Source organism: Periplaneta americana, chromosome 3 (genome assembly GCF_040183065.1).
Source record: "Periplaneta americana isolate PAMFEO1 chromosome 3, P.americana_PAMFEO1_priV1, whole genome shotgun sequence".
Classification (NCBI taxonomy): Eukaryota; Metazoa; Arthropoda; class Insecta; order Blattodea; family Blattidae; genus Periplaneta; species Periplaneta americana.
Window position 1 is genome coordinate 116,011,298 of NC_091119.1, and position 27,764 is coordinate 116,039,061.

The 27,764-nt window shown below is 37.4% G+C and overlaps 1 protein-coding gene across 4 annotated transcripts in view; it reads right to left on the reverse strand.

Annotated features, from left to right (window-relative positions):
- Positions 1-5,487: 5,487 nt before the first annotated feature.
- LOC138696405 (fatty acid synthase-like) overlaps positions 5,488-27,764 on the reverse strand; it is a 260,583-nt gene continuing 238,306 nt past the window's right edge. For all 4 annotated transcript variants that reach the window (XM_069821328.1, XM_069821325.1, XM_069821327.1 and 1 more), the window contains exons 36-38: positions 22,136-22,283; positions 21,867-21,974; positions 5,488-6,370 (exon numbers count right to left, since the gene is read on the reverse strand). In XM_069821328.1, coding sequence (XP_069677429.1) covers positions 21,925-21,974; positions 22,136-22,283 — 198 coding nt within the window. In that variant the 3' untranslated portion in view covers positions 5,488-6,370; positions 21,867-21,924. The remainder of the gene's footprint in view (positions 6,371-21,866; positions 21,975-22,135; positions 22,284-27,764) is intronic.

Here is a 27,764-nt window from a genome sequence, read left to right on the forward strand (position 1 = left end):
CGTGCAAGTTCGTCGTCTGTAATTCTCCCGATTTCTCATACAATACTGTCTTTTAACTCACGGATTGTGTGCGGATTGTCTTTGTATACTCTATTTTTTTTAGATTTCCCCATAAATAAAAGTCTCAGGCTTACAAATCGTGAGACTTAGAGGGCCATAATTCCCTATTAATAACCCTGATCTCGAATATTATCAAATTCAATGTTTCGGCTGTTGTATGGGCAGTTGCTGAATCCTGCTGGAAATAAGCACTCTGACACTCGATATCGGTTAACTGTTCAAAAACTGGGTTGAGTATTTGTGTTCTGTATCTGTCACTATTGATTGTATCGTCAAAAAATATAAGACCTATAATCCTAGGTGCAGATATAGCACACCATATGCCAACTTTCTCATCATGTAAAGGAGTTTCATGAATGAGATGAGGATTTTCTGTACTCCAGTATCTATTGTTTTGAGTTATAACATGGCCATGTAAGTGAAACCACGCTTCATCTGTGAAAATAATTACTGTAGGATCCACAACGTCATCGGCAACACTTTGTAAAACCTAGTTACAAAAATTCACACGACTCACATTATCTCTAGGCTGTAATTCATGCTCTATTGTCACTCTGTAGAGCTTAAATTTAAGAAATTTAGTGGGACTACGGGCTGTGGTTTTCGAAACACCCGTTTCTTATGAGAGAAGGCGGAGAGATTTTCGAGGAGAATGTTCGAACCTTTCTCCTATCTCATCGAGTTTTTCCTGAGTAAGTAAAGTACACTTGAATTTCTCTTTCCACTTTTATTCAGAACTAAACCCCTTCCTCTAAATATGGTCGTCCTATGTGGAATGGGAACACCACGAAATTGCTTTGCAAAACTTCGTCCCAGTGTTGCACAATTCTTCGTTATGAAGTAACACTCGACAAGATAAATCCTTTGCTGTAATGAAAACTTTCTTGGTGTCATATTAATCTTCAACTAAGACGTACGTATATCAATACAAACATCAATAGAGCTCATAGGCAACTGAACAGAAGCTATCAGTTCCACTGTGACTATGTGCTGTATCCTGGAACGCAGGGAAAGAGAGAGAAGGCAGGACAGAGAGAAAGACTGTAGGGTGCGACCACAGTCTAGTATATACAGTCACGAAGCTCAATACGTAGTAAATACGCATTCATATGTAGTTGCTAACCACTAGGATCGCTACTATCGCCTCATTACAGACAATGCGAAAAATAGTACCTGCACAGTCTATTGTTCCTAGTATCCTCATAAGCTCAAGCTTCGTGACTGTATATACTAGACTGTAGTGCGACTGTAGCGGATCCCGTTCACCGGGAATGACAAGAGCTGACGCCAGGTGCCGTAGGGAATGTCATAGACCGTTCTGTATAATAATAATAATAATAATAATAATAATAATAATAATAATAATAATAATAATTTATTTATTTTGCATATAACATCATAATAGTTTGTTATTTTTATAAAATTGCAAAGTAGTTTGGGGGTATGAAGGTAAAAAATATATTATGGGGGTACGCTAGCAAGAAAGATTGAATACTGCTGTGCTAGAATACAGGTAAGCAAGCTGTTCTAGCATTACTGACCGTGTCATATCGAGCCTTGAGTCAAAGGAGAGGAGAAAGAAGTGAAGATCAGTGAATATAGTTATGCAGTGTATTCCGAATAATTATTTCTGGACCAAATACTTTGTCTAGCCTAGTAGGCTAAATGTTGTTGCAAAATATCAAATTGAAATTAGTAACGAGTTTCATCAACGAATAAAGGCTGTTATTTTCCCTGGACAAAAAATGTACTTTTCCTTGCACAAAAAAGCCAGCGAATGAAAGGTAAGTATTTTCACTCGAATGTTTCCTTCACAAACTTTTCCGTACAGTTGGCCTTTATTTCTCGTAACTTCACAGCACGGTTGTTTAGCTACTTATCTGCATTCTAATATCTTTCTTCGATTGTTTTTTATGAAATTAAGGTTTTTCAAAACTATCACAAACTAGTCTTCATTACTACAAATAATTCTAAAGTTGTTGTTCAAAATATAATAAAATAGGCTACATTATTTTGTTTTGTAAACAAATCTTATTATGCATGTTATATACTTTCGCCGTTTTTCTTTCAAGAAAAATAGTAAATTATCTTCAAAAGGCGGGACGTTTTACATACGGCCAAACATTAAAGCGGGATGTCTAGTATTCCTGCTTTTGACTTCCGTTCTCAGGATCCGCTCCGTTGAAGTGACGGAGCTCAGAAGAAAGGAGATTATTGAGCACTGGAATCGTTAAGCATATTCTCCGCTGCTCTTCTTGGAGAACCACACCAATTCCCAGCATTACGTCAAAACTTCACGCATATTGCCACTATTTGATGACTTGCCTCACCATTAACTCTACCTCTCTCTTCTGAATCTCCCAACTCCCCTGCACCTTGCGAATATTCTGAACAATATACAACTTCATAGGTTACATAACTCGTCCTATGAATCAAATAATCTGGATAATCTGAGTAATAAAGTCTTCAAACCTCAGAACCGTACTTATTTAATGGGGTGGTACGGTATTATATTGTACTGTTTTCAATCCGCACAACAGTAATACGATTGCAATACTATTATTTTTGCTAGGCTTTTCCCAGTCTTCAGCGGTTAGCTTCTTAATGCTCTTTAATAACAAAAAATATCACTGTTTAAATAGGCCTACTAGCTTTGAAAGGAAAAAGATATCAGTGGATTTTATTAAATCCTTCAATTTGCGGATTTAAACATTGCATTTCTTTACAGGCTGCACATATCACGGCTCGAATATCATCACTGGTGTGACAGCAACTGCAATTTCAATAATAACAGGGCCGATACCTGGTGGTTGTAGTGTTCAATGTTCTGCAATATCTGCGCAATTATAATTTTTCAGATAGCTTCAAAACTTCTCTACTTTACATACAACACACCGTGAAAATGCATACCTCACTGTACGTACCACAGACCTACGCCAAAATACAACTTATTATAAGGCAAAAGAACGAACAATTTCGGAGGCAGGTCGCTGCTGTAAGTTTATATAATCAGTTTTGTTGTTATAGTCGCGTCACTCTTATTTCCGGCAGCCAATCACGTTGCAGGTCGGCTACATTTAAACGTGTGAGTCTTGTCATTCGCTGCTGATGACCTTATGCACTACCTAAGGCTCGATAAACAGTTCTTTCGTTGGCGTTAAAAGAAAGCACACGAGGACGCTATTTGCTGAACAGTTAAACATTATCATGTCGTAGCTCCTATGAGAGTCGATTTATTATCATAGGAGTTACGACATGATAATGTTTAACGGTGCGGCAAATAGATTCATCTTCCGGTAACTCGGCACCGAAAGAACAAAAATGGCGAACGATAATAACCACCTAGACTTTATAGAGCTTTCACTTTCTAAGGTGTACACAAAGAGGAGGAATCACGCCGAAATAACAGCGACGCGACTAGAAATCACATACCAATTTCCACGTATAATGCGCAGTCACACTCAATTAGCTCACGACTTTAGCCTCTCGCATTGGCACGATAACCTCCAGAATTATGTTTATATATACAGTAATGTGTGTTAAGACCTGTTTTTATACAAAACTTGCTTGAGTTAAATTTAAAAAAAAAAAACAATAAATAAAAAAATAAAAGACATTTCCACTTAAAATACATTATTTTTAAAGGGATTACGTCCAGGACATTTATGTGTCCCTATTAAGGGCATGATTGATTAAATTCTCGAATACATGTTTCAGACATTTGAGTTATTAAATAAAAAAGTAATGAAGTTGAAAGATTAAACAGAAAACTATTTTTGATTTCTGCTGTAAAATTTATCTTTCTGGACTTTGGCCCTTCTAACAAATAGCTAACCAGTGGCAGCTCGTGATAAAATATTCCGTGTGTTCACTAATTCTGTGTGTTTAATATAAATGTCATGATTGTAACGTCTCGCTATCGAAAAAGGATCGTGTATAAGTTAAAAATATATATTAACAACAATAACCATAACAATAGCCATAAAATAATGAAACCTCAATTATTTTATTTCAGTTTGTTCGCCACGTTTGTCTTCTGTACAATATACCATTAAAGCATGGCGCATATAACTAACTAAAGTACTGTGGAGTATAGTAATTCACCAACTACATTAACGTAGCAGCACTGTATACACACCCATACAAAGTAAAAGCTACGACAGTGAGAAATGCTGACACCTATAGACTAAAATATAGAGTATTTACTACTTCGAGAACGCATCGCGCACCTGACACCTGCAGGATAGATTCAATATTCACTCAACGTCTTGTGCTCTTCAGTACTTGACGAGTCATATAATAGATAATTTTATTCTGCGAATGCGTGTCAAGTAGTGTAGTTTTTTTGAAAAGATCACGGCTTTCATGTGAACGTACGTTGCCAAATTTATATGAGAAGACTGTGAAAGTTACGGGAAGTTTCAACTACTCGATTCGGATATAATTCCCAGTAAGCTTAAATCAATTTGACATTAAATAATAAAAATAGTTGTGCATTAACAGAAAGAAAATGTTCACGTGTTCTTGTGCTCTTATTGACGCACCGTCACTGTAATTAACCATATGTAGCTTAACACGAAAGAGTTGAAGATTGCACAGGATGTGCATTATTTAGTTTGCGGTCAGACAATTTGCTGTTTATATTTTGTGCAATAGTTCGCCTCTGTTCTACTAATCTTGAATGTACGAGCATTGATATTTTACATGTGCATCACGTGACTGCCACATGGTTCCCAGTCTGTATTGTAAGTCTTATTAAACTTAACGCTACTAAGTTATTAATTGTGAACTGGCCAATAACGTGTTACAGATCTACCCATACAGAGTACCCCATATTATTTCGTTTGCATTGTAATCAATAAATTAGGGAGTTACTTGTCATGGTTAGGGACGAAGAAATTGCTAATAATCAAATTGTATGATCCAGCCAGCTTCATTCGTGCCATTTCAAATATCTCCATGATGATGGATGGCTGAATTGATAACGTAATACTCGTTTGATGTAATTATATCTGGGCTGACGGACTTTCTGGAACTGTTCCATCGCTCTTCATGGCAGCTCTTGGGCGTCATAAAAACACTGCTGGCGTCGTCTTCGGAAAAGTGCACTCATAGGATCAAATGACTGATACCTTTTATCATGGAAGGGAGTAGTCAGTGAGCGGTTTAATTGATGGAATAATGTACACCACTTCATGAGGCAAAAATATATAAGAACATAAATCTAAGACAAGTTTCAAACTTCCAAATTTCACACAAATTTACGTGCAAAAGAAAAACAAATTAAAAATTATATATGAGCTTCGAGAATAGTTTCGAGTAGAAAATTTGAAATTTGAGCAAAGTAAGACTAATTCGAGTATAAACAAATTGAAATACTTCTTAATTCATAGAATACATGGAACATTAGAATACATTAAATAACATGGATTTCAACGCGAGCAAAGGTTTATTATTGTCAACATTATTATTTGGTCGTTACAGCCAATTTACATGTTTAAGTTCATACAGCGTTATATTTCACATAACACAGTAATATAATATTTTATTAAATGGGAACATGCTGTAAAAACATTACGGTTGTGCTTCATTCATACTGATTTTGCTATGGCACACTTTCAACTCACTTGCAAAGAATCAGCAAACTTCACTAGCACATCCTTAATCTTGAATGTGAATGTTCAGTTTCCTACACTCAACAGGTTAAATTGTGCTGCTTCTGACTTCCAACTACCAGGAATTATTGTTCCAGTTTCAATATTTTCAATGTTGAAAGATCCTGGTGGCGTATAGTTCTTGTTTCTGTGGCTCTATGCAGAAAGTTATACAACACTACACAAATACTGTACAAGTACTGTAATTAAAATACTGACTTTTCTAGGGAAAATAATAATAAAACTATGAACTTATGTCATGATTCCAAAAATGTTTTCTTCAATTCAACGCACTGTTCTTTGTATGAATTGCAGACGAACTCTGGATCATGTTGCTTATGAGGGCCGTGAAATATTTTTATTATGCGTGAAGATACTGGAAAATCCTCATCTGCTGCAAACATACAGGAGTAACCGCAGATATTCAAACTAGTGGGTTTGCTTTTGGTATAAATAATTTATTGTTACTGAGCTATTTACATATATGCCACCATCAATACAAACATACGTGAGCATATAGTTACAGTCCATTGGAGCAAAAACGGAATACTGTATGTATATTCTTGTAGTTATAATAATGGCTGCCACTTTGGTGGTTGAAATTCCACATTTTGGAAAATCATCTCTCGATTTTCACCAAAATTCTGTCTGTGGAACTGAAAAACGAAATGTATAGTAAATAATGGTATAACACAGTGTAATCTTAAACTCAATTGAAGTTTAAAAGACTCACACTGAACTGATAGGCCTATCTATAGATGAACTAAATATAAATAAAAATCTGACTGTCAGCCAGCTAGCTGATCTCCGAGACACTATCAAACGACTGGCCGAATTATAGACTGCTGGAAGAGAGTGTCCCATAAAAAGAAGACAGAAAAGCGTCCAAGAAATTGTTGCTGAGGAAAATCAGACTTCAAAATGTTATTTAGCCGCAAGTAAAAGAAAAAAATCGTTACTAGTTCGACGAGTTTGATAGAAATGATTACAACCTGATATATTTAGAAAAAGTGATAACCAGTTGAATGTGTTTGACAAAAGCGATGACCAATTTTAGGCGTTTTGTAAAAGTAGTGACCGGATTGATGTGTTTGACAATGAAGTTCTCAGGATTACAGCATTTCATCATTTATTGTAAATTGCCAATTTACGTTCAAATAACATTTCATATACATTTTAAATATCAATGAGTGAGTTTAAAAAGAACGTTAATTATATATTCCTAAAATAAATAGCAGGTACTAGAAGAATTTAAGCGAAATGTCATACAGTAAGAAAGGCAGTGCAATTCCGTATTCTGTAGATAGTATTTCCCTACGATTTTAATATACAGAGTGCGGCATAAGTCACTTACCCGAAAATGCACAGTGTAATAATAACAGCTATACTATTAATATACAAGAACAGTTGTTGTTCTACAGAAATTGCCCAGTGTTATCTAAATGTTGAAGACATTTCACACACTGATTTACATATCTTGTTAAACAAGTCCCCATTTTTAACAATGTTTTAAAATTCTTGTTCAATGAAATCCTTTAAATACTGTACGTTTAATGGCTTTTGAGCATAAAAATTGCTCTTCAATATCCCCACATTGAAAAATCGCATGGCGTGAGGTCCGGTGATCTCGGCGGCCAATCAAATTTCCCTAGCCTTCCTATCCACTCTTCAAAATGTCCATTCAAAATGTCACGGACCTGTAATCCGTAGTGAGGTGGGGCACTATCTTGCTGCCAAATAAGGTGGAGGATATTGAAGGACAAGGTAGTTTCTTACTGCTTCATATATAGGATGATTGTCTAATTCTATCATAATTTCTTCTCTCAGCATTTGAAGGTTTATGCTACAAAACCATTAAACCTACACCATTTAAAGGATTTGGTTGAACAAGAAAATATGTAAGTCAGTGCTTGAACGATGTATTCAATGTTTAGATAATAATGGAGGCCACTTTGAACAATTTCCGAACTGTTTTTGTATATTAATAATATATTACCAGAGCGGGAAAAAGAGAAAGTGACGTTACTTCCTCTAGTTTAGTGGTTCGTCGCCGAGTGGCGCTAGCCCTGTTTTCCGTGCCCAGTTTCAGGATCGCTATTCAAGTGAATGCAAAAGGTTTTTAAAAATAACCCATTAGATAAGAATGTATTGTAGAGTACTTAGTTACAATATTGTACTTCTTTAAAAATATTATATTACTACATTAACAAATTGTGAGTTATATAACACAACCCTGAATAGTAAATATAATAATTAACCGAAAAATGGAACATTGTGCCGGCTTCAGCCAGAAATATGCAAAAAAAAAAAAGTACAGCACTGCAAAACTGAACATTTGTATGGCATTATAAAGTACGCATTGACATGAAATCATAGTTTTTATACACAAGAAAGAATGTAATATAATAAAGGACACACTTTATTTTCACCAATAGTTTTTATCTACTATTTAGTCAATACATTAATTGCATCTGCTTCATACGTAATTCAGGGGAACAAAAAATATTAAATGCAATAAGACTCATAAATTAAGCTTCGATATTATAGTCTATCTATGCTAATGTAAGTTTTGATCTTTTGAAATACCTGAGCTATTTTGTGTTTTGTAAAATTAAAACAATTTGGTAGCACTGTATTAAGTAGTTCTATGGTACTTATTGGAGAATATTAAATTAACGACTTTTCCATGAAATCCATTACTTTCTCATACGCTCGATTAGAAATCTCTTATGATGTGGAAACGTAATAAACAAATGTAATAAAGTTGTAAATCAGATTAAGTTGTAGCCTAGATGCAAAGTAGAATTATACTGTACTTTTGTTACCGAAATAACTTTTACGTTAATTACGACTAAAGTGCTATTATTAAAAATAAAATATTTAATAATTAAACATGTATATTTAATGAAGTAGAAGTTAGGTGCTTGGATTCAATTAGGAGTTCATAATTAGCACTTTAATACAGCACATTTTTTAACCGGCATGTAGATTGAAAAATGTTCAGATGTAGAAAGTCTATGGTAATCATCACAAGATAATCATTTTCTAATTTCAAAATGTCGCTCTAGAGAATCCTGGTTAAATTTTTTCTGTCAGAATATATTTAAATCTGCTATCCCACTAGAATTATTATATTTCGCTAGTGCTCTGAATTGTCACTCTAAATAATTCAAGGGTTCTTTCTTAGGCAAACGTGTTCGTTGTATTGTCAATTACGTGTAATATATATTACCAACTCCGCCGGTTGCGTCCGATGTTAAGTGATTAAGATTTGTACTTATCAAACTGCCTCAACTTTCGATTACTCTATGGATAGAATTTCTAACGTTAGACACAATTTTAACACCTTTGTTTTCTTAGCTACGCTCATCTGCAAATAAGATATTCTATTTTCTTCGACGGTGTTATTTGTTCTTGTCGTGATCTTCAGGTGAATCAGGAGGCCTGGCTGCGGATCATCTGCTCCATCACTCATTAATCATGGCCGGAATAAATTAGACATATTGAAGCGCACAACGGTATAAAACAACACGTCGACAAATGTCTAAAAAGACACTGAGACAGGCAGAGGCAATGACTGCTATACCTGGCAATGCTGGGATCTATTGTATTTCTGTCATGCAGCTAGGGGTTGAGTAGAGGATGGGGGTTTATGAGGGATTACCAATTCCAAGAAGAGAGGCCGTCATGTTTTCGAGGCAAGTATACTGTGGTATAGTTACATGCTGCAGGGATGTTTTTTTATATGTTGGTGGTTATATTGTCTTTGTTTATTTTTTTAGTGCACCCCATTCCGGCGTCTCCGATTGGATACTGGGGAATGAGAGAGGGAGTGCGCTGCCTAGCGGAGCAGCTACGGGCAGCCTTGAGGCAGAACCCACTCGGCAGGGAAAGAGACACAACAGGTCTGGGACCTGTGCTTCGGCACTCGTCAGCAGCCTGCAGCTTGTGAGGATGGCCCGGCTAGGTGAACGGGAATATCGCCGACTATATGGAGGACTCACTATTGATGGAACGCCGATCTGATGTTGTACTCGCATTGACCTGGTGACCATCTATTTCATCACAAACACAGCATTGGTTAGCTCTGTTATTTATTAAGTTCTGAGCAGCAGAGAATTGTTAATACCGCTATGTTATTAGTGAAGATTCTTCGTGTGGAAGATTGGACCTAAGGTAATAGTTATGCGGCCTGCGACGATGTTGGTTACGTGGATCGTCATCGGCGTCAGTTTGAGGTTGGACTTTTGAACTTTATTATATTTACCCGAGTTGGTTCTTACCCAGTGTGGGTACCGTTTGGATTCTACACGATGTCTATCTTTCGCAATGCATATCATTATCATTGTTATCTCTCCATTTCACGCTTTCGTGTTATATTTGTAATTTGTTAATAATACTCTCTACTCTGTTTTGTTTGTTATTAAATTGTTAATTTGATGGTGACTTTTACTTTAAATAATTATTGTTAGGGGCAATCAAAAACTCTGTATGCTAAGATCTATATTCCTTTCCTGGGTTGTCCCCAGGCACACTGGCACAATACATACATACATACATACATACATACATACATACATACATACATACATACATACATACCCACATTCACTTTTATATATTAAGAAGATTGCTGACGGTATTGTTGGTTCACATTTAATAATTTCTTATATTAGGCATTGCTGTTTATAAAGTGTATAAAAACAATCCACATATCGGTATCCTAGAAGAACTGAAAAATAGCCTCTGAGAAAACATGTCTCCATTTTTCAAAGGGAAACGCAGCAAATGATGCGTCATTTCTTAACCAGGTGCCACAAATATTTCGAACAAGATAGACGGTTTCAGCACCTCCTTGCTTAATTCGGAGTAGATTCCGTTTAGCTACTAATATCTGCTAATATTTGGTACAGTAGTTTGTCGAATCGTCGACAATACACTATCACCTTAAGCAGCGCGTCGGATCGCATCGACCCAATAATCAAGTTTCCGCTTACTGGTCAAGAGATTATTTATTCATCCAGTATAAAGCCGTAAAAAATCATTTCCACCATAGTACTTACACTTTGATCTTGTAATGTTATTGTGTATCTATCTGTTTTTATGCCCTCTGCGGAACTATCTAGATTTCATGCCATTTTCATTTTTCAAGCTTAAAGTTTAGCTTCGACACACATTCACTGGCTCTCCTTTCCTACGTAAGTGGGTGGTGCTGGTCACATTCAGTAGTCAATTCTCCCCTGGTAAAACTTGAACAGCCAGAGTCAGGAGGGTAGCTAAGCTCCAGTGGCACCACGTGTTGCTTGCAGTGGTGTGAGGGTTCTGTCACCTGTTTTGACTACCAGGTAGCAGTAGGACCCAGGTAGACAAAACAATGCGGAAATGTTTTCTCCCTATTGGTCCGCGCCAACATGACGTCACTGGTCACGTGAGGGGCGGAGCCGCGGCTGACCGTATAAAGATACAAGCCACAGCCGATATGCCCTTCCCCATATATTCTCCTTTTTTAGCAAACGACGCAATGCCCTAGTTCAGAATCTATATATTGCCTATTAAATGTGCGAGGTCACTCATTTAGTCGCAATTTGAAAGGACAGGGAACCCGTCAAATTGCAGATTTAGACTTCACGGCGCTTCTGACGGCCTTCATCTGCCTTGTCATCGAACAACAGATGACAGAGTCTTCACGACTCCACTTGCACTGCGAAATGGCTCAGCCCCTTTCAATGTGCAGGATAACACCTGCCATCCTAACGGCAAACAAACGACTCTTTCTGTACTGCGATATGACGCAGTTCATTTCAATGTGCAGATTTACACCAGCCATTTCCACCTCATCCCGTCCTGTGATCACTGTGATCCTGTGTGTGGTACCTAAGAGGTTACGTCCATTTTCGGCTTTTCCCCTTCAAAATTTTCTAGAACTCCTTCAGTGGAGCAGCGTAAACCGGAGTGAGACTAGTGGCCAACAGGCTTGGAGCTCACATATTTAGTTTCTTACAGCCCCCAACATCTTGCAAGGACGCGTTTTGCGTACCTTTCAAATTTGTCCTCCCAATTCTCCTCTTTCGATTCGATTCGATATCCGCACGAGACCCCGAGAGCAAGGAGGAGCTTGATGATACTGATAGGAGACCTGAAATACGGCCTCCATCTACACCACCAATCAACGAGACGGATGCAGCTGCAACACGCTCACCCACTCAGCCACAGACGGTTAATCCCGAAGTCGCTGCCAACGACTTTATGACCGCTATTCCTCCTGTAATCATAGAGAATGATTACAATGGTGACCCGGTCACTATGCTCATGACGTACCGTGACGAGAATCATCCGATCGACATTAACTGTAAGCGGTTCATGTCAGGATTCGGAGTGAAGAAGTACAATCAACGTGACTATAGCTCGCTAATTAAATTCCTCGAGCAGTACAATCTACATTTCCATCTGTTGGAAGCCAGAAACGAGAAGGTCATTAAGGCCGTGGTGAAGGAGCTTCATCCTAGGACGAACCCCAACACTGTTACACAAGAACTGATTCGGGTAGGTTTTCCTGTGCGGAACACAGTTGTCATGTATGACAACTACCGTAAAGCCCCGAACGGGATGTTTCAGATACATCTCAATGATAATGAGAAGGCGAGATCGATTCTCGACCTCACTAACCTACTGTTCACATCTGTAAGGGTTGAAAAGTATTTTCAAAGGCCCACTCCTCCACAGTGTACCCACTGCTGGAGATTCGGACACACTGCTAGACAGTGTAAAGCACCAGCTCGGTTCAATGCGCCGGACAGCACGTAACATCTGCGTGCATGATGCCGGCGCACTACACACGTTTGTGTGTAAATTGTCAGGGCGAACATCATGCAACATATAGAGGTTGCAGGGAATACATTGCCTATAAGAACCTGCATCAGAAAAGGCATGGCATAACGAATCAGACTGCCGGTACTGCTCGACTTCCCCCTCCCCCTCCTGTTCCGGCTAACAACCTGGATAGTTTTCCAGTACTGCTTCCCTCACAGGTCGCAGAACCAGAACCTGCTCCTTCCCCGAAAAATTCTGCCGCGCCCTCAGAAGGCGTATGGCAGGTTGCCGGGAACAAAGGTAAGAAAGGGAAGCGCGCTGTAGCACATGTTGCTACTAGCAAAGTTCCCCTTACCACTACAGAACCAGCAGCCAAAGAGAAATCTGCTGACGAAGAGGTGTTCATACTCATCTCTCAACCGGGTACGTCTACTGACTATAGGTGACCCAATGAGAGCAGGCGGACTTTTAGCCATGTTGCGGCCGCCTCGCCAGCACCTCAAACAAACCGAGAGTGGGCGAATGCTTTCGAATGGCAGGCAGTCACTTGGGACCCTCAGCTTACGCTGTCTCTGATGTTCCAGATATTGGAACAAATGAGCGCGTACCTGGGGGAAAATCCTTATCTGTTCCAAGCAGCCCAGACGATCAGTAGGGCTATAGCCACACCGACGAGACTACGTAGACCTGCCGGTGGAAGAAGGAACGCGAGGAAATCGCCATGGTGATTTTCGCGTCCTAATATGGAACGCTCAGGGACTACACGCGAATAGGAACGAACTTAGGCATTATTTAGAAACAAAAAGACATTAAAATCGCGCTCATATCGGAAACCCATCTCCGCCCTTTCGATAAGTTTAGAATTACGAATTACAAAATATATCTATCGCTCGGATCGTTCAGTCGACCCAGGACAGGACGCGCCAGTCAGGGGAGAGGGCACTGCCATTCCTCATTATGAGCAACTGCTCCCTCAACGAGAAAAATTGGAAGCCACCGTTGTAACTTTACAGATCTTAAATCAACCTGTAACGTTTATAGCTGTATATAGTCCACCCCAATCACTTAAGGTTAGGGATCTTGACATTCTCATGGATACTGGGCGAAAGATGGTAGTCGGCGGAGACTTAAATTCAAAATACACTGTCTGGGGCTGTCGTGTGGGCAACTCGGGTGACAATAAGCTCTATCGCCACTCCCTTAGGAGTGACTATGTTGTTTCTGCACCGAGTACACCCACGCATATCCCAGACAATGCTAACCATCAACCAGACATTTTAGATATTGCATTACTCAAAAATATAAATTTCCATACCAAAATTTCGGTACATGATTCGTTAGCAAATTCAGATCATAAACCTGTTATCATTACGTTTCGAGCGCAACTACAATTATCCCCTCCAAAAACTGTGCTACTCTACAAAGCACCCGACTGGGAACTCTTTCGAGATAAGTTGGACGCTCTCACAGATGACTTAGTTCCTACGTCATCTGTTGAGATCGAAGATGCTGCTAAAATGCTAACGAATGCTATACAGGGATCTATGTCGGTAATTCCGGGGAAATTAGAGCATCCACGTGAGGCCTTAAAATTAATCAGGGAAAGAAACGACTGTCGACGCGCCTGGCAAAGAACGCGCGGGACCCTCGCCTAAGACCATGGATGAATCGTTTAAAAAGGGAAATTTCTCAGAAAATAAACGATCAGATCATCCAAGCCTGGATTAAAAAAGTTAGTAATTTAGATACCGACAATATGAGCGAAGTGTGGAAAATTACTAAGTTCTTCACTAAGCCATATAGTGACATCCCTCCCATCCAGCACAATGGGACAACGTATAATAGTCCACACCTGTGGCGTAACGGTCAGCGCGTCTGGCCGCGAAACCAGGTGGCCCGGGTTCGAATCCCGGTCGGGGCAAGTTACCTGGTTGAGGTTTTTTCCGGGGTTTTCCCTCAACCCAATACGAGCAAATGCTGGGTAACTTTCGGTGCTGGACTCATTTCACCGACATTATCACCTTCATTTCATTCAGACGCTAAATAACCTAGATGTTGATACAGCGTCGTAAAATAACTCACTAAAAATAAAAAAAAAAACGTATAATAGTCCAGAGGAGAAAGCAACGATTTTCGCGGAAGTCCTCGAGAACTCCTTCCATCCACATGGTGACTTGTATGACAGACAAATACATGACAAAATAACACAAGACACAACTACTTACGTACTTAACGTGGACCTCAACAACAACGACGCATCACAGGTCCGTCCTGCTAGTGTTCACGAGGTAAAATGGCAAGTTAGACACTTGCCAAATAAAAAAGCTCCTGGCCCCGATGGCATACAGGCTGAAATACTGAAAGAGCTATCCCCAAAAGCGTTTAAATTGCTTACAAGTATCATAAACGCTATCTTTCGGATAGGCTATTTTCCTACCATTTGGAAACACTCGCACATTATTCAAATTCCTAAGCCAGGAAAGAATAAATCTGATCCATGTAATTATCGACCCATTAGTTTACTAAATGTTTTAGGTAAAGTTGCGGAAAAGATCATACAAAAAGATTAAAATCCGAACTCGGAAACAATGATCTCATCCGAAACGAACAGTTTCGATTCCGTTCAGGTCATTCGTGCACACAGCAATTGCTGCGCACAACGGAATTCATTACTACTGCCTTCAATTTAAATCGAACAGTAGCGGCTATATTCCTAGATTATACACACGCCTTTGACAGAGTATGGCATGCGGGCTTGATACACAAATTAATTAACAATAATTTAAATTGCCGCCTAGTGAAGCTGTTGGACAATTATATTCGGGGCAGAACGTTCCAGGTTAAACTGAACGACGTGCACTCCACGTCGCGAGGTATTAACGCTGGAGTGCCCCAGGGCAGCATTATGGCACCGATACTTTTCCAAATCTATATTAATGATCTACCCTTTAATCCAAATTTCAATGTTATTATTTTAGCGCTATACGCTGATGATTCGGCATTTCTTACGGCATCATGGAAGCCAACTGTTGCCATTAACAGACTTCAAGATCACCTACGTGACATTGAACCTTGGCTACATAGATGGAGAATGAAATTAAACATATCAAAAACACAAGCCATCATATTTAGCAGAAGAAATAAATTCAATAGACCCGGAATAAATCACACAAAATTAGCTATAAATGGATCACAAAACGAGTGGAAAACTTCAGTTAAATATCTTGGAGTAACACTAGACAGACGGCTTACGTTTTTCGAACACGTACAACAAACTCAGACTTGCCCATTCCAGAATGGTGGAGCTGTACCCAATTTTAAATAAAAGCAGACATTTAAACAAACATACAGCATTGATTTTGTATAGAACACTAATTAGCTCAGTAATATTATATGCTTGTCCTGCTTGGGGACATGCACTTATTACAGTTCTTAAAAAATTACAGGTTTTCCAAAACAAACTTTTATGATTCATTACAGGACTGCCTAGAAGTAACACCTACTGCATTAGATTAATTCATAAAGATCTAGAAATTTGGAAAATTCAAGAATATATCTCAAATCAAGCCTTCTGCACGTACACCAAGTCGTACAGCAGCAACAACCCACTAATTTCTTCCCTGGGTAACTACAACCCTGCTTTAGATAAACATAAAACACCTAAGAGCGTACTCCACCCTCTAGCTTGGAACGACAACGTACAAGACGAATACCAACTTGAACACTAAACAACCACTTGACTCTACAGACAGACATAAATCTATAATGCACTAATAATGTTGTTTCTCTGTTTCACGGTCATCACGTTATTGGCTGCATAGATGTATTTTACATATTTTCTTGTATATAATTTTTATGTATTTCTTATTGTACTTGTATTATAAATCATGATTAAACGACAACCTCCCACCTCAACATATACAGTCCCTACAGAAGCCAATTGGCTTGTCGTCAGCACGACACCTCATTCTGCTCAAGGTTTTTCCGTCGTTTCCCTTCAGCAATAAGACAAATGTCGGGATGAGCCCTAAAAGAAATGGCCACGGACCACCTCCCTTCCCCCACTCTTTCTCTTCTACTATAACAAAGAAATTGCTAGTTTATTAGATAATCCCATAATATGATAATAGGAGAAAATAAATATACTGTAAGTTCACAGGGCTAACGGCTTTGAGGCTGGGTACCTGGTTCTAATGAAGTGCACAGGTAGCAATATAAAACATGGGGGCATGAGATAGTTACTCTGCCTACCGTAATAATAAATTCACTTCAATTAAATACCCCAATTTAAAAAAAAAATATATCCGCACAGGTTATTCGTGCACACAGCAATTGCTTCGCACAACGGAATTCATTACTACAGCCTTTAATATAAACCGGACAGTAGCAGCCGTATTCCTAGATTATACGCAAGCCTCTGACAGAGTTTGGCATGCGGGCTTGATATATAATTTAATTAACAATAAAATAAATGACCGAATAGTAAAATTGTTGGACAATTACATTCGGGGCAGAACGTTCCAGGTTAAACTGAACGACGTGCACTCCACGTCGCGAGGTATTAACGCTGGGGTGCCTCAGGGCAGCATTCTGGGACCGATACTATTCAAAATCTATATTAATGACCTACCCTTTAATCCAAATTTCAATAATAGTATTTTAGCGCTTTACGCTGACAATTCGGCATTTCTCACGGCATCGTGGAAGCCAAATGTTGCCATTAACAGATTACGAAGTCACCTTTGTGACATTGAATCTTGGCTACTCAGATGGAGAATTAAATTAAACGTATCGAAAACACAAGCTATCTTATTTAGCAGAAGAAATAAATTTAATAGACCAGGAATAAATCACACAAAATTAGCTACAAATGGATCACAAATTGAGTGGAGAACTTCGGTTAAATATCTCGGAGTAACACTAGACAGACGGCTCACTTTTCCAGAACACGTACAACAGAAACTAATACTTGCCAATTCTAGAATGGTGGAGCTTTACCCAGTTTTAAATAAAAGCAGACATTTAAACACCCACACGGCCTTGATTTTGTATAAAGCATTAATTAAGTCAGTAATACTGTATGCTTGTCCTGCTTGGGGGCATGCACCTATTACAGTTCTTAAAAAATTACAGGTTTCCCAAAACAAATTTTAAGATTCATTAGGCCCTCCAGGACTTCCCAGAGTAACACCTATTAGACTGATTCATGAAAAACTCGAAATTTGGACCACTCAAGAATACATTTCTAATCAAGCCTTCTGCACGTACACCATGTTGTACAGCAGCAACAACCCATTAATTTCTTCCCTAGGTAACTACAACCCTGCTTTAGATAAACATAAAAGACCTAAGAGCGTACTCCACCCTCTAGCTTGGAACGACAACGTACAAGACGCAAATGAAATTGAATACTAAACAACAACATGACTCGACAGACAAACATAAGTATACTAGTGCACTAATAATATTATTTCTCTGTTTCAGGGTCATCACGTTATTGGCTGCCTAGATGTATTGTAAATGTTTTATTGTAAATAATTTTTTATGGATTTTTAATGTATTTGTATTTTAAATTATGATTAAAAGCCAACCTTCCTCCTGAATATACATAGGCCTACCCCAATGAAGCCAATTGGCTTGTCGTCAGTACATCTCATCCTGCTCAAGGTTTTTCCGTGGTTTTCCTTGAGCAATAAGACAAATGTCGGGATGAGCCCTAATAGAAATGGACCACGGACCACTTCCCTTCCCTCACTCTTTCTCTTCTACTATCACAAAGAAATTGCTAATTTCTTACATAATCCTGTAATATGATAACAGGGGAAAATAAATATACTGCAAGTTCACAAGGCTAATGACTTCGAAGCTGGGTACCTGGTTCTAATGAAGTGCACTGGTAGCAATATAAAACATGGGGGCATGAGATAGTTACTCTGCCTGTCATAATAAATTCACTTCAATTAAATTCTCCAATTAAAAAAGAAAAAGATAACAGATCAGAACTCCTCTCACCTTCAAACCAACCACTTCTCTTATATCCCTCACCATTCTCTCCTACAACATTTCTGACTCCGACTCCCCACGCTCATCCCGGCTTGTTCCCTCAACCCCAAACCTCTCCTCAAACCGCTCTAGAATCGTTAAGTCGCGAGCTGAACTACGCTGCTCTGACAATAGAGCATACATGGGCATCGTGCCTCACTTGAGAATTTTTGCCTCACTGACCTTCACAGAGCTTATCGCTCTGAGTGACATCTTCACAGTCCCCCTTCCTCCCTCATGTAGCTCCTAGTCGTGGGCAGGTTCCATATCACTTTCATAAGCAATATCAGTGGTGGCATAATGGCATTAACAAAGCAGTGTGTACGCGTTAGAAAACGATTATTTCATGAGAAATGGCAGGAAGAGTTTTTTTTTTTTTTTTTTTTTTGCTGTTTAGAAGGGGAGAACATACGATGTATCTTATGCTCGAAAATCCTATTAAGTAGGCATTAATAAATTTAATATACAACGACATTACTCCTTATGTCATAAAGAACATGCTGAATTAGAAGGTAAGACAAATTAAATGTTATTTTTTCGTACTATTCCGAAGAAAATTTTACGATCTTAACATTTGCATAGTATACTAAATACGACGTTATACCTTAAACACGCTGCATTAAAAGGTATGAGGAATTAGGCCTAAATGTTGTTTGTATGTATTATTTCCAAAAGAAATTTATAAAAAAATATCAAATGTGCGTAGAAAACGAAATATGATTTTCTGAAATTATTTTAGGTCGAGAACGTGCAAATCTATTAAGTAATCTTGATAAACACCAGAATATTCAAGACAGTAAACGTAGATAACGTGATGGAATATTATTGGCTAGTTACGCAATTTCTCGCCTGTGATTTAAATCAATTCAGCGACGGAGAAACAGTAAAGAGGTTTATGATTAAAGCTGCCGAATTAATTTGCTCAAATTAAATAAAAGTTTTCGAGAGTCTCAAGTTAACCAGACGCTTTTCTAATAATAATCCCCACTGACCACCTTAACGATTACGATAAGGTCGAGTTTATATTTCCCATCCTACTCTGCAGTCTGCTCTCTTAGTAAACAAACTATTTGAAATCGAGTGCCTCACGTAACTGAAAATTGTGTCCATTTATGCAATAGAGTCTACCGTTTCCCCACTCCTGGCGCCGGAAAGCTGCGAGCTACGGCTTGTTACATCCCTCGATCGCGAGAACTAACCGTCTACCTGATTCCATCGATACCTCGTTCTCCCACATGGTACTACATCAGGGCAAGCCGACTTTGTCTTCACCCTAGGCACTCCCGTCACTCCTGCCTCTCTCTCACCCCAATATTACTATCATACATCGTAGCTCTCCTCACATCGAGGTCTAAGGACGAATTCATACATTACTAATTTCTGTCGAAACACCCTTTCCCCTACTTCTTGAACCAAGGGAAAATATCTACCTTTTTCTTACTGTTAATAAACAAATATTATTTGAAACAGTCTTTCCTTATCTTCGTCATAATCTCGCATCATCACCTCACCCACAAGCTTTAGCCTTCTATACAATAGCTATATCGTTAGAAACATTCGAAAAATGGTTGATGATCGCGTAATTAGTAGCGGATGTTAGCCAGCTTGTTCCCCGGATTTAAATGTTTGTGATTTTTATCTGTGGGGAATTAAAAACGGAAAGTGTACCTGAATAATCCACATACTCTTGAAGAGCTGGAGAATGAAATGAGACGAGTTCTGTGTGAAATCGCAAATACAGAGTTGTAGAAGATTTTTCAGAATTTTCTACATCGATGTGATTCCTGCATCCAGAAAGATGAACATCATTCTCAAAATGTGCTTTGATAGAACTTCGTGTTTTTATTACCTCTTACTGGCGCATTATTTGTATGACTGCAGGCCTAAATCACCACCGAACTGTTTTCTATCCGTTTCAGATATCCCTCTAAAAATGCGCATTACGACCGGTTACAATGCAGGTAAATTGTATATGCTGCACACTGTATAAGCACTGTATAACCTACTATCTTTCACTCGAAAATTTTATCGACAGGGTTGGTTCTGGGATGTTATAAATGTTATAATAACCTTGTCAATGGAAATATTTTCTGATACCGTACAGGCAATCTAATCACAAATATGCCCGCTAGAAGCGTCACTTTCCATGCGTAGTGTGCATTTGCTGTTGGTAAGCTATATCTGGTGACTTGACACCTTGTGCATCAACACATTGTTGACGTGGAACAGACGAACAAAATCTCGCTCGGCGTTTATCTCTGCTACTAAAAAGAAAAATCCCTTGTCCTCCGAGGTCTCCAGACCTAACTCATTTGGACATTTTTATAGGGACTTATTAAGGACCATGCGTATGCAAATAAACCACGAACTATTGTATATCCCTGAACTCATGAAAAGGATCGTGCACACGATACAAATTGTCACACTTGACATGCTTTCGATTATGCACTAGAAGACGATTCGTTTTATCCTTCAGGGTAGCACAGATGTTGAAAACTGTGGACCATACTTAGTGCACGTTTACTGTAATCTGTACATTACCCGTTTATATCACTATTTTTGTTTTTCCTGAAAATTAGTCTAAATTTTCAATTTAATAATGATTTTTTTTTATTTTTCACTACCTACATGAAAAGTGGCGCCTTATGGCGGGCACATTTGTGACCGACTCGCCCCAAAAAAGGTTCCTACTACCACAGATGTAAAACACATAAAAAATCATCAAAATCTGTCAATTCTCCGAGTGATCAATTATTTATGAAAGACTTTGTATATATAGATGTATCGCAATATTATTCATTTCTGAAGCCCAGAACTCGTGAAGAAGTGGTTACTATATCCATTTGATCAAGTAAGGGTTAGGCCATGGTAATTAGTTAGCCCTACTTGATATTTGTAATTGATTAACCTGGTTGAGTTAAAGTAGTAGTTCAATAAATTGTAGGACTAGTGAATGGTGTGACAGAAGAGCGAAACAACTGTCTAATGTGTTAATGCCCACTTGTTGAAGGGTCAGACAACTAGGAGATGAAGCGAGAAAGCGAGAATGAAAGCTACTGCAAGAAGACGAAAAAAATTATCAATAGAGTGAGAAGTTTTATAGTAAATTACTGTATGTGTAAGTCATTGGAACATACAAATGTTATGTTATTATTACATAGGTCTACAATTTGGCAACATTTGGTGTAAAAAAATGCAAGCATCTGTCACAAGACTGAAGTATATTGCATCCGAGTTATTATTGGCTATCGAACTAATATACTGGTATAGGACAAATAATCAGTGTAATTAGCTATATACCTTGTAGTAAGAAGAAACAGATGTTTTCCTAAGAAGGTCCTATGGACCTGCAGACGCACTAAGGAGCAACGTAGTTCTTCCAAGGATTTTCAGGTTCAATGACTGGGGCTGTGAAGGAAGTAATCAAATTTATTAAATATATAATATACAGCATTTACTATAGTTTATTATAAATAAATAAATAAACAAATAAATAAATAAGTAAATAAATACCAGTAAATCAATTTGCAAAACTACAAAAAAAATATGTAAATTATGAAATCATTTACCACAACTTTTTTCAAATGCTGTATAGTTGTTGAATACTTGGACTTTTGGTTCAGTCACCCACTTATTAATAAGTTCAGCTGTGTTTTCGTTGTCCAGAATTGTGATGTGATTCCCTTCCACAAAGTGTACTTCCACCTCCTCACAATACTGAAACAATCAATATACGTCACATCGTTAATAAAATGTGTTGACGAAATAAGTAATCTGAATGTGGTATTATCACTGTCTAGTATATAGTCACGAAGCTTGAGTTGTGAGGGTGCTAGGAACAATAGACTGTGCCGATACTATTTCGCATTGTCTGTAATGAGGCGATATTAGCGATCCTAGTGGTTAGCAACTATCTATGGATGCATATTTACTACGTAATGAGCTTCGTGACTATGTATGTGTATATATATACAGGGTGTATCTAAATTGGTGTCAAAATATTTCGGGGACGTGTTCCTAACATCAAAGCAATTAAAAAAGTTAATAAGAACATGGGACTGAAAACCATTCGTTAGGGAGTTATTAAAGGATTTGTCCCTTCATTGACCGCTGATTGTTTGATGGGTTTTTGTTTGTTTGTATTTTGTGGAGCGAAGAAATCAAAAGAAAATGTATTCTGTGAGTTAACAGAACGAAATGATTTGCATCATTTAATTGATGATGTGCTTCTGGACGTCATCCAACGAATATGTTTTAACACGATGCTGCTCCAGCTCATTTCAGTCTGATAGTTCGTAATTTTTTTAATGATCGATTTCCCCAAAGATGTATTCGTTGAAGGGGATTCAGTGCATGGCCTGCTCGATCGCCTGATTTCAATCCAATGGATTTCTTCGTCTGGGGACATTTAAAGTCCCTAGTTTATGAGACTCCTGTACTTAATGTTGATATTCTGAGAGCGTATCCAAATGGATTTCACGAAATACGAAACACTCCAGGAATTTTCAACAGAGTACGCCAGAGCATGTAACGCAGGCTTAGGGGATACATCGAATCAGGAGGAAGCCACTTCGAGCAATTTTTGTAACATTAAATTTTGTCTTGTAACTCTGAAATAAATTATTTTGAGACCAATGTTCATATGAACCTTTTGTAATGTTTTTGTGTTACTAACACATCCCCGAAATATTTGACACCAATTTAGATACACTCTGTATAAGACTGTGGTATTATAGGCCTACTGTTAATATCAAAATTACCATGTCATTAAATATTTTTGAAATAATGCGTTAGATTTTACTTCGTTATTACAAATTTTCTACTTAGCAATAGGGCTCTGAACAGAATCCTAAAAGGAGATTTTTGAAGAGAGGAAAACATTATTTTTCATATATGTAACTTGTGTAGATTTAAGTACATCCAAACATTTCTGAAGATATACAAAAGGAGATTTCTTCAACCAATTGGAAGTTGGGCAATTATAAAACGCAGAAAGACTTCATTCTTCATTGTGTCATCAACAGCACTCTGGAAAAGAGGAGGAATCGTAAGGATCTTAACGATAGCCACTGTTCTTATGCGTCTTTCTTCTTTGTGTTTGAAAGTCGCCAGAATTGCCTTGCTCCTGATAGGGCTGCACAGTGTTTTCAGAAAAAAAATTGATTGGCAAACTCTGAACCTTCTCCCTGAAAGAAATACTTCAACCTACAGCAGGTGGCAAAAAAGGTGCAAAAAGAAATCCAAAAGTGATAATGGTGATGATGTTAATTGACTCAAAATAAATTATTTTAATTACACGAAAGAAACACCTTGGGTTCTGCAATACAAGTGTATGAGTATTCTGACGACTACAGAGCACTCAAAATTCGTGGAGAGGGACAACCACTTGTTTCACCAAAACAACTGCCGGCAGCATACTTATATCCTTTGCCAATAATCTCAGCAGAGAAGAATAATCTTCTAAAACTCGGTTCCGCAAGTATCATTCCTGAAGAATTGCACAGCTAGTACATTACAATAATCTGCCAACATGTGACACTGCACTTGACAAGGTTCCAGAACCTGCATGGTAGATTTTGGCATAACTCCTCTAATAGGCGTCATGGGATATGCTGTACGTAACTATTGGATTACACTATTAGTAAATCTAACAAAATGCAGAAGAACGACGTTTTCCATAATCATTAATAAGAACAATAGGCCTAAATCCAATAGAAAGATGCTATGGGGTCTGGAAACGAAGCTTTCCCAGTTTGGCTACTGGAATAAAACTACAGAAGTACAGGCCTAAATATATTACACTAAATTCCATAAGAAATAAAATGGTATATTTTACACTCATAGATTAAACTGGACAATAAAATAAAGATACAAAAGCATAAAATGATAAATAAAATAATAAGAGTCCGTCAGAACATATAATTTATAGAACTGTTCATTAGTCTTTTAGAGAGTATAATACAAGTAGAAAGGAAATAATGAAAGGTTAAACTCAAGCTAAAATAAATATTTCCATCAATTACTGAAGAGCTTCGGAGTTTAGGAAATACTATTGGGCATACAGGCGTCTTCTTAGCTGTCATCTCCCCTCTTTGTAATATACCTAACTAAAGTTATTTACGTATTTTCTAACGTATATAAAATAATAGAAGTAAATCTACATACTGTAACCAGCATTGCTTCAAATATAAACGCTTCATATTGTTTATGAATGTACGTATACATTAGTTTATTTGTATTTCCAATAACAGAATAAATGGAACAGATTTACTTCCGTTTATTTTATACATGTTACAAAATACGTAAATAACTTATGTAATCCATATTATAGGTACATGTCCGCTAAGAAGACCCAATGCTATTTATAAACTCCGAACGCACTATAAAAGCAAGATGTAAAAATTTAAATCAAAGTAATAGTATGGCTATATTCTCATTTTAATAGTAAGTCTTGTAATTTTTCGTTGATTGGGAGTACATTTTCTCAATCCACAAATATATTATAAAGTGTAACTTACTCCCAATCAAAGAAATACTACAAGACATTACTAATATTAAAATAATTAATCTTAACTCTATTACACAAATTATATTAATTGAACCTGATCCCCTTTGGATCCATACACAGTACATGACGTTCAAAAAAGTCATTGTGCTACAACATATATAATAATATTGTAACCTAATTTCAACATTGTAACCATTTTAATGTTTGGATGTAACCATTTATTTTGTAATTTTATTCGACTCAAAACATGAATGAAACTAATCATCTTTTACTGTATACTCACAATTTTATCTTGCTTGAGAATTATTTAGTATAACATTAGTGCTCCTGTTGTATATTGTATGATTACATTATGTAATGAATATTGATTGTACTATTATGATTACTACTACTACTACTACTACTACTACTACTACTACTACTATTATTATTATTATCATCATCATTAAGTAAGTTTATCTGAAAATGTCGTAACAAAGGCGAAAACGTTAATATATTTCAAATATGTTTATATAATATAATTTGCAATAAATATATAAGTTTTTTACTGTTACTTACTTACTTAATTACTTACTGGCTTTTAAGGAACCCAGAGGTTCATTGCCGCCCTCACATAAGACCGCCATTGGTCCCTATCCTGAGCAAGATTAATCCAGTCTCTATCATCATATCCCACCTCCCTCAAATCCATTTTAATATTATCTTCCCATATACGTCTCGGCCTCCCCAAAGGTCTTTTTCCCTCAGGCCTCCCAACTAACACTCTATAAAGTTTTTGACTGTTAGTGAAATTTAAGTTATAATTAAGAAATAAAAGTAGTTTTGCAGTTACTTTTCTAGAATTAGTAGGATGATTGATGATGATGATGATGATTATTATTATTATTATTATTATTATTATTATTATTATTATTATTATTATTATTATTATTATTATTAAATAAGCAATGGTAGAATTTCGGTAGAAATACGGAGTACCTAGCAACTTATTATGTTACTATATAGAATTACCGAGAATTCTGCTATCCCCTAGACCTGCTACTATTCTGTGGTACTTCAGTAAGTTGTTCTTCTAGAGCAGTGGTTCTCAACCTTTTTTCTTCACGGCACACTATCCTATGTTGTGAGTTCCCGCGGCACAGTAACGTACGAGTTGTAACAATGTTAGAGGAGATTAACGTATGAGTTGACAACAATGCAAGCTCATAGTTTGCTTTCACCAGTCAGTTGTTTGTATATTTGTAACGCCATTTTGTCCGTGTTCTGGCATATTTTGATGTTGATTTTTAGTTTCATGCGTGTTATTTGCGTTATTGTATTAATCTGACTTCAGTATGGATAGTTTTTAATTAAAAGGAGAAAAGTTGAAGATGATTCAGTGACAATAATTTAAAACAGTAACAAAGTGAGAACGAACTAATTCCAGATGTGTCCTTAAAGCAGTAAAGAGAGGCATAGTACCTACTGGAATAATCCGTAAATACCAAGATAGTTATTTAAACTTTGGATTTACGTTCAGTGGATCTGAAAACCGTCCTGCACCAGAATGTGTCGTGTGTGGAGAAAAACTAAGCAACGAATTCACGGTCCCTAGTAAATTGAAAAGACATTTGAATACCAAACATAGTAACTTATCTGGGAAAGATAAGAACTATTTTCGCCGATTGTTGCCATCGGAAGAAAAGTAAGCAAAAGCCTTGATACGGAGAGAAACTAGTAGTAGTCCAGTTATAAAGCTTCCAAAATAGTAGCGAACAAAATGCAGCCCGACACTATCGCAGGGGACATAATTTTACTTGCCTGGAAGGAAATAGTGCCATGTATATGAAAAGCTAAGCGACGGTCGAATATTTTTAGCTCGATGAGTCAACTGATATAATAATATGAAATGTCAATTACTCAGTTACATCATATTTGTTGACGAGAATGTACTGAATTACCTTCAACGTCAACCGGAGCAATGTGTATAATTCCATATTCAGAATCTTGGAACGAAATGGACTGGACTTAAGACACTAACATAAAAAAGAAGCGCGAGCGAAACTTGAACAAAAAATGCGAGTGTGCCTTCAATTCCATCACGAATTGAACTTTTGTATAAGAAATGACAAGCTCAAGTTTATCATTAATAACTCATTGCTTTTGTTGTAAGGCGTAAGTCAATAAATTCTCTGTAAAATAAGTTTAAGTGCTTGAATATTATTCTCTTATTCCTTTCTTTAAATAAATACTGAATGAAATTATTTTAATTACTTTTACCAACAATATCACAAAGTCTCAGAAGTACCGTGGCACACCTAGCTAATCTCGTGGCACAGTAGTGTGCCGCGGCACATCCGTTGAGAACCACTGTTCTAGAGTATTGATCTACCTGAGAACTTTTCTCCGTTATGATCTCCTTGCTTTCATCTAACAGATCCCAATTGTCAACTTTATCTTTCATTACAAACATTTTGCTATTTATTTAATTTTTCTTTTAACATCTTTTACTACTCGCACAGAATTTTCCTCCGTAGAGTTATTCTGTAATGCTCTTTTCAGGTATCCTCTGCTCTACTCTACTCACGAACCAGTGAACGGAATCTGGCGTATCTTATTCCAATGATAAGGTTTGATTATGTTATTTGTACATATCGTATTTACGTATGGGTTCTCCAGTAGGCATTCTTTAGACTCACAATTTTTCCAGG